The sequence below is a fragment of the Artemia franciscana genome, chromosome 2, assembly GCF_032884065.1.
Source record: "Artemia franciscana chromosome 2, ASM3288406v1, whole genome shotgun sequence".
NCBI lineage: Eukaryota > Metazoa > Arthropoda > Branchiopoda > Anostraca > Artemiidae > Artemia > Artemia franciscana.
This window is the reverse complement of record NC_088864.1, coordinates 31,722,107-31,731,031: the sequence shown is the minus strand read 5'-3', so window position 1 is coordinate 31,731,031 and position 8,925 is coordinate 31,722,107. Positions and strand designations below refer to the sequence as shown.

The 8,925-nt window shown below is 35.8% G+C and overlaps 1 protein-coding gene and 1 pseudogene across 1 annotated transcript; one reads left to right on the top strand and one right to left on the bottom strand.

The window, feature by feature from the left end:
- Positions 1-793: 793 nt before the first annotated feature.
- LOC136040203 (DNA topoisomerase 3-beta-1-like) lies at positions 794-4,564 on the top strand (annotated as a pseudogene).
- A 3,593-nt stretch (positions 4,565-8,157) lies between these two features.
- LOC136034746 (uncharacterized) lies at positions 8,158-8,571 on the bottom strand. The gene has a single exon (XM_065716125.1). It carries the CDS (start codon positions 8,569-8,571, stop codon positions 8,158-8,160), a length of 414 nt encoding a protein of 137 aa, XP_065572197.1.
- Positions 8,572-8,925: the final 354 nt, after the last annotated feature.

Below are 8,925 nucleotides of genomic sequence, written 5' to 3'. Positions count from 1 at the left end.
TAGTTTTTTAGCTTTTTTAGTTTTTTTATTAGTTTTTAGTTTTTTTTTTAGTTTTTGCCTTTTTTTAGTTTTTTCAGTTTTTTTTAGTTTTTAGTTTTTTACCTTTTTTCAGTTTTTTTTAGTTTTTTAGCTTTTTTAGTTTTTTTTTCTTTTTAGTTTTTTTTGTAGTTTTTACCTTTTTTAGTTTTTTTTCTTCTTTTGTATTAGTGTGAAATAATTCAGACGTCATATGCGGACAAACACGACGTCACTCGACAGACAGACAGACAGACATAACCCACAAACAACTTATTTTTATATATATTTATTCATATTTTTTTAGTTTTCTTTTTCTCTTTTATTTTTCAGTTTTTTCCTTTTTTTTTAGTTTTTTTCTTTTTAGTTTTTAGTTTTTTTTAGTTTTTTTTAGTTTTTTACCTTTTTTTAGTTTTTTTTTAGTTTTTTTAGTTTTTTAGCTTTTTTAGTTTTTTTATTAGTTTTTATTTTTTTTGTAGTTTTTGCCTTTTTTTTATTTTTTTCAGTTTTTTTTAGTTATTAGGTTTTTACCTTTTTTTAGTTTTTTTTCTTTTTAGTTTTTTTTTGTAGTTTTTTACCTTTTTTAGTTTTTTTCTTCTTTTGTATTAGTGTGAAATAATTCAGACGTCATAGCGGACAAACATGACGTCACCTGATCCATCCACAGATCCACACACAGACAACTTATTTTTATATATATAGATATATATAGATAGTGTAACAGAATACTACACTATAGTCTGCCAACTAACATTACCCATATATAACGTAAAAATAGGATCATTTATGCTAGATCTGTTTCTAAAGGAATCACAGCAACAAGATGCTCCTAACTCATGTGAAGCTCTAATAGGAAGCACAAAAAGAGAAACCTTTATTAACTTATGGAACGATTTATGGTTATTTACAGTACCGAAAAAGACGGTAGGAACTGTGTCCTGCTACAACAATACGGAGAAAATTGACCCCAGTTATCGAACTAAAATATTGCTACAGGATGTTGGAACTATTACAATTAAACAAGGTTGCAGACTTGTAACTAAAGGGATAACTGTGCAAACACCTTTAATCACAACTAGCACTAACGTCATGAGCCCAAAAATAATAAACTTTCCAGGAATAAACTTGTCTTTCTCAATCCCGAATATAAACAACAAAGAAGCAAAAACATCCATATGGCCAAAGATAGAGAAAAGTAAAGGTACAATGCAATTAACAAAAATATAAGAGGCATTAGATCTACAAATACCATTATTCACTAATGAGGACCAATGATTAAAGTACGTGAAAAATCAGTACTGAACGTTCTCGTCAAATTCATGTTACAATATCATAATAACCATATTCACGGTACTTCTTATTTCACTTACAATAAGAGCACTACTAACAGCAAACTATTGAAAACTCTTAAAGCGAAGAAAAGCAAAATATTTAAATCAACCGACATGAGGGTTGTTTTTATGGTGGCAGAAAAACCGTCCTTGGCTCTTTCTCTTGCTCAAATATTGAGTCACAAGACTTGTACATCAAGAAAAGGATCCAATGGAGCTTGTTCAGTTCATGAATGGGAAGGGAAATTTCGAGGACAGCATGTTCTGTTTAAAATGACTTCTGTATGTGGTCATGTTATGTCACTAGACTTTCCTGGAAAGTATAATAATTGGGATAAAGTAGATCCTGTTGAACTATTTTCATGTCCTACGGAAAAAAAAGAGGCCACCCCCCGAAGCTTCGCATGCTAGCCATCTATCACGTGAAGCAAGAGGTGCTACCTATGTTGTTCTTTGGGTTAGATTGTGATAAAGAGGGTGAGAACATTTGTTTTGAAGTTCTAGATGAAGTTGAGTCGGTTCTTCAGCCACCTGCGAGAAATGAACAGACTGTTTTTCGTGCAAAATTCTCCGCAATTACTGAGGTAGATATTCGAAAAGCAATGGATAATCTGATTGAGCCCAACGAAAATGAAGCTAAGAGTGTTGATGCCCGACAGGAGCTTGATCTTAGGATAGGTTGCGCTTTTACAAGATTTCAAACAAGGTTCTTTCATGATAAGTACGGCAATTTAGACTCGAGTCTGATCTCATATGGTCCCCCTGCCAAACGCCTACTCTTGGTTTCTGTGTTTCTAGACATGATGCTATTCAAAGCTTTAGTCCAGAACCTTTCTGGGTACTCCAACCAATCCTTGAAGTCAATGGATCCCGTCGACTAACTCTTGAATGGGAGCGTATTCGGTCTTTTGATCAGGAAGTTGCTTTAGTGTTTCAGAACCTCATCCGAGACGAAAAAAGGGCAAGGGTTCTAAGTTGCTCTAAGAATGAAAAAGTTAAGCAAAGGCCGCAAGCATTAAACACAGTTGAACTGATGAGAGTGGCCAGTAGTTGCCTGGGAATGTCACCCCATCATGCTATGCAAATAGCTGAAAGGCTGTATACTCAAGGCTATATATCATATCCAAGAACTGAAACGACTTCTTATCCGAAAAATTTCGACTTAATTGGGACACTGAAAAGACAACAAAGCTCAAACCATTGGGGTGCTGAAGTTACGGCTCTACTTGCTGCTGGAATATGTCGACCTAGAAAAGGACAAGACGTCGGTGACCACCCTCCGATTACTCCAATGAAACCAGTTTCCATTGATGCGCTTGACTCAGATTCATGGAAGATTTATGATTATATTGTCCGTCATTTTATTGGCTCTCTATCCTATGACTGTAAACTGATGAGTACGAATATTATTTTTGCAATTGGATCTGAGAGGTTTTCATGTTCGGGAAAAACTGTGGTAGATCCTGGCTATACAGCTGTCATGACTTGGAAATTACCCAAAGACGAAGAATCTGTTCCAATACTTGCTGTTGGAACAACTTTTGAGATTAAAGAGTTGAAACTCTTGGAACGCCAAACTTCTGCTCCAGACTATCTAACTGAATCTGAGGTTATAACTTTGATGGAGCATCATGGTATTGGAACAGATGCCTCCATACCCGTCCATATAAACAACTTGGAGCAGCGAAATTATGCTACTGTTGGAAGTGGGAGAAGAATGATTCCAACACCGCTTGGAATCGCTCTGGTACACGGCTATCAAAAGATTGATCCAGATCTTGTTTTACCAACAATGCGTTCTGCAGTTGAAGAGCAACTAACCTTGATTGCAAAGGGCAAAGCACAGTTTGAAGATGTCCTGCATCATACTTTGGAAATATTTCGATTGAAGTTGCTCTATTTTGTTAAGAATATATTTAGCATGGATCAGCTGTTTGAAGATACCTTTACTTCATTATCGGAAGCGGGAAAGAACTTTTCAAGATGTGGGAAGTGTCGACGATTTATGAAGCTTGTTGGTGGGAAAGTAGCTCGTTTGCATTGTAGCCGATGTGATGACACCTACTCACTGCCGCGAAATGGTTCGTTCAAGCTCTATAGTGAGCTCAAGTGTCCACTTGATGACTTCGAACTTCTAACGTTTACTAGTCACAAAGGGAAAAGCTTTTTGGTCTGCCCATACTGCTTTAACTATCCACCTTTCAAGGACATGACGAAAAGCGTTGGTTGTAATGCTTGCACTCATCCCAGCTGTCCTCAAAGTTTGAATAATAATGGGATATGTGGTTGTACGGACTGCGATTCTGGTGTCTTAGTTTTTGATCCTAGCTCTGGGCCAAAATGGAAACTTAGCTGCAACAAGTGTGACTTGGTTCTCAACCTGTTCAATGAAGCCTTTAAAGTCTTGGTTTTAGATGACAATTGTGAAGAATGCGATTCTCAACTTGTTTCAGTGGAGTACAAGTCTGATAAGACAAAGTTGCCAAACGCTGAAGTCAAATCGAAAGGTTGTATATTTTGTTCTGAACACCTCCAAAACCTTGTTGAAAGAGGCTACCAAATGAATCGTGGACGTGGTAGAGGACGAGGCCGCGGATCATATAGAGGTAGGGGCCGTGGAAGAGATCAGGGTAGAGGAAAATCGAAGCCGAAAGATAAAATGGCCGCCTTAGCAGCATATTTTGTCTGAGATTAATGTTGATTTGTACGTGTGCCAACTAATATAAATGCTTCAACCGGTTCTATCCCATCTAATTATCCCCATTGTATCAGAGACTCGCACGTTTTTGAACGAAATAAAGTAGAAATTCTTGTATGCTGTATTTTCCTAGAATAAATATCATTTCCAATTTCCCTTAGTTGCTAATTCCTCCTCAATTTAATTGATTACCCAATTTCCTACCAAAACATGTCCAAAGCAATTACGGACACGGAATTTATTTCGATAATTCATGCTAAAGAAAACGTTATTTATTCAGCTGCGATTATGATTCAAGATGGTGTATTTGTAATAATTGTATTTGTATGATGTAAGGAAGTATTTGCGGAAACCTGGTACCTAAATTACGATTTAACAAAATTTAAACCTCACACATATAGATTTGGCATAAAGTTAGCAAATACCCCAAAATATCGACCCGCAACAGGGGAAGTAAAGATCAAGTACCCGAACAAAAGCAAAAAAGGAAAAAATTTAACAGACCTTCAATTGGTGATAAGAAAATAAGAAAATTACAGCGAACATTTAATATTCTCTACTGGTTTTGTAAGGGCCCGACTCAAACCGACCTTCTTTTAATTGAAAAATGCAAAACCCCGAAAGTTTGCTACAAAATTGAAGAAAATGAGAATGACATTATGCCCAATTCTTGTATGATCAAAACTTACAAGAATACGCCTTAAAGGGAAATACAATTTTCTTAAAGAGCAAAAAGTCAAAACAAGCAAAAAAAGACGCGTATAAAAACAAATTAACTTCAAAAAACTCAAATCATAAAAAAAATATCATTTCTAGATCAGTCCCCACAAGAACTCCAAGCTGATCAATTAATTACCCATTAGCTAATTAACCTGCTTATATGAGTAACATGTACTAACCAGGAAAAATGCCGCAGAAAAGAACCTTAAGTAATACAGACCCTAACACTTTAAGACCCGACCAAAACCAAGTACCTACGAGACGAGACTTGTGGCTTCCAGGTAAAACCAAAAGTTTGTCAATCCTTTCAGAAATAGATCATGAACTAAAAGAAATAATTCGGGAATCTTCGTTGGAAAATGCAGTAAGGAACTTAAATTATAGTACCTTAAGCTCTTTGCTATGAGTTCCAATCATCCCTGGCGATAATTTAATAATAGAAGGAATGATCATACTGTTGTATGGCTCCTTTTCATAAGAGGTAATGAGAAAAGACAAATATAAGCATAAATTTGTTTTTTACCCTGTTGCAGCGCTACTTCTTGCAACACTCCCCAGGAAATACCCCTTAATAGAGCCTCCCTAATTCGCGAAAATTTTTGGCACATACGAGACGAAAAAGGTTTCAAATTAATTTGGCCTTTAAAGTTTCTAGAATTGCTAATAGCCTTAGGTTACAGAATAATTGAAAATGAAAACATGCTTCTTGGGATCTACGAAAACAATTTATGGTACAATGCAGAGAACAATCCATGCATGGTAAACAATTCAACCCATTTCACTTATGAAGAACAATATGAAGAACTAAAAAATTTAACGATTAAATTCTACATGAATGATGAGAACTTTGGATCAAAGGTTTTACAAAAAAAAGACATTATCGTTTATGAAAAACTAATGGACTGCGCCAGCCCGTTATGTTTTTGTAAGCAATTGACTTACAAAATAATTCATACATTACTTTGATTTTGATCTTTTCCCACAACTATTCCCTTTTTTAAATTCAAAAATCAACGGATCTCGGTTGATTTTTCTGGTTAAAAATCTTACAAGACAAAAGCCAGTTGTACTTGAAAAGTTAAAATGGAAGTATTGTGTAAACTTGATATATATACACTTTTTACGAGTAACAGCCTAAAATAATTTTAAAGATTGTAATTAAAGACAGCCCTACCAGATTAAAGACTTATTAAAAGTATCCGCCTATTTTAATCGCTAACCAATCATAAGGCAGGGTTTCAACAGGCTTGATAATTATATGGAAGGAACTCTTGTCAAATAAATTTTACTTTACGCTAACTTGCAAAAGTTTAGACGCTATAATTTAACTTTTTTTCTTATCAAAAATATAATAGCAACATCCATAATGAAAATTCACCGAGTAAAACTGTTTCGAAATAATCACCGCCCGATGTATTTCTACATAAAATAGATGCGTTCTTTTCTTTTAGAAGAGAACCCTAAAAAAGATGCGTTTCTTTCTTTTACTCCTTCAAATTTTCCTAAATTTTATAAGGGGGGGGGATTGTTAGCCTGTATGTCACACAATTGCTCCCTTGCCTTCCAGCCCATTCCACCTCTGAAAAGTGCTAATCTATGCAAATGGGCTTCGGAAACAGAGTAGAGCCTTAATTTAGTTGAGTAAAGTGTTTTAGGCTCTTATGTCTATTCCTAGCGTGGGGTAAATTCCTGCTTTTGGATACTATAACAAGTAAAATTACTTAAGAATAGGCAACATTTCAATATGCCTTTAAACAGATACTAAAATGACAATATGCTGTGCTAATATGTAAACCAGACCCCTTCCCAATACCTTTATAAAGCCATAGGCTATGCACATAAGTTGGTTGATTTTGCTTCTTTTTTTCTCTCTTTTTTATTGGCTTTTTTTATATATCAAAGGGTGGGATCTGAGATCAGGATGCTAATTAAAAGAATTATAGAATAGCTGGGACAAAATGTGTTTTCAAACAGTTCGTGGTAACGAACTGTAGTAAGGAACGACCCGGCTCAATAGTAAACGAAACTCTAAAAAACGGAACTTTGATGCTAACATATACATCAAAAGAATCAGATTTTCATGCTGATTTTAAATATATAAGTTTTATCAAATTTAGTCTTTGTCATCAAAAGTTACGAGCCTGAAAAAATTTGCCTTAATTTAGAAAATAGGGGAAAACACCCCCAAAAAGTCAGAGAATCTTAACGAAAATCACACCATCGCATTCAGCGTATCAGAGAACCCTATAGCAAAATTTTCAAGCTCGTATCTACAAAAATTTGGAATTTCGTATTTTGTGCCAGAAGAAAAATCACGGATGCGTGTTTATTTGTTTGTTTGTTTTTTTTTCCAGTGGTCATCGTATCGACCAAGTGGTCCTAGAATGTCGCAAGAGAGCTCATTTTAACGGAAATGAAAAGTTCTAGTGCCCTTTTTAAGTGACCAAAAAATTGGAGGGCACCTATGCCCCCTCCCACGCTTTCATTTTTTTTCCAAAGTCAACAGATCAAAATTCTGAGATAGCCATTTTGTTCCACATAGTCAAAAACCATAATAACTATGTCTTCGGGAATGACTTACTCCCCCACAGTCCCTGGGGGAGGAACTGTAAGTTACAAACTTCGACCAGTGTTTACATATAATAATGGTTATTGGCAAGTGTACAGTCTTTTTCAGGGGATTTTTTGGGGTTTTGAGGGTGGGGTTAAGAGGAGGGGGCTATGTGGGAGGATCTTTCCTTGGATAAATATGTCATGAGGGAACAGAAATTCTATGAAAAGGAGGCAAAATTTTCTAAAATCACTATAATAAAACAATGAAAAAAAAAACATGGAAAAGTTTTTTCGATTGAAAGTAAAGAGTAGCATTGAAACTTAAAACGAACAGTGATTATTACGCATATGAGGGGTTCTAAAAATACTTGAGCATAAAGAGCGACGTATTTAGGAGGAGATAAATACCTCGCTTTTTATGCTAAAGTATTTTTAGTAATTTCAACTATTTATTCTACGGCCTTTTTGATTCAGGGGTCATTCTTAAAGAATTGGGACCAAACTTACGATTTAGTGTAAAGAGCGAGGTATTAACGAGGGTACAAACCCCCTCGTACACATAATAAAAATATAAGAATATAAAAGTTTGTTACCTAAGTTAATTCTTAAGTTACGTATATTTTTTACTAATAAAAAAATTCGTTAAAAATTAAAATTTATAGTTGGCTTTTTATGTAACAGAAAAAATTTGCATCGAAACTAGGCCTCCTTCCCCATCCCTTATTTCTCAAAATTGTCTTATCAAAACTAAGAGAAAGCCATTTAGCCAAAAAAGGAATTAATATGCAACAATGTGATTGATTAAATCAAATGCCTTTCGGAAATCTATGGCACCAAGGTCTACAAAACTGTGACCTTTTCGACCCACTTAAGGAGACTGTCGTACATCCGCACTAGGTACACTGAGGTATTACAGTCTTTCAGTCCGCCGTATTGTCTCTGGTCGATAGATCCCTTGATTTGATCAAGCAACACCCTCATGATAAAGGTCTCGGCCACTTTTGCCAGGCATGGTGTTTGCGAAATAGGTCTAAGTTCGTCGCAGCTCTTAGGGTTGGTAACCTTCGGAATTATTCTAACGTAAGCTTTCGTCCAAACAGATGGAAAGATCCCTATACGAAAGCAAAGGTTTATGAGCACTGAGAGTGGTTTCGCAATGAAAGGGGCGTATTCTCGAATCAGTTTGGGTGGAAGTTCATCTGGATAAGCTGAACAGTTTACTTTCACCTTCATCAGGGCCTTATAGGTTGTCATCTCATCGAAAACAACTTCACCTTCATCTACGCAGGAGTCAAGTATTTCAGACTTCTGGGCTTGTGTGGGAGAAGGAAATGAGGTCCAGATGCGGGTGAAATATTGATTAACCTCATCAGCAGTTGTGTAAGTTCCGTCAGGGTGGCTTATTTTTATGCTGTTATGAATGGACTTGCCAGTGATTTGCTTGACCGCTCTGTGCCATTTCCTGGGATTAGTGTGCCTAAGACTGTCCGAAAATTTTTTCACGCCCGTAATCTTTCTTCGCACTTCTCATGAGAGATGTAATATGATTTCGCAATTTTTTCACATTTTGCAAATCTCCTTCTTGGAAAAGCTTGCACTTTTTTCGGA

Bases quoted from the DNA above. Each gene is read 5' to 3' on its own strand.
- LOC136034746 (XM_065716125.1), bottom strand. From the start codon at position 8,571: ATGACAACCTATAAGGCCCTGATGAAGGTGAAAGTAAACTGTTCAGCT.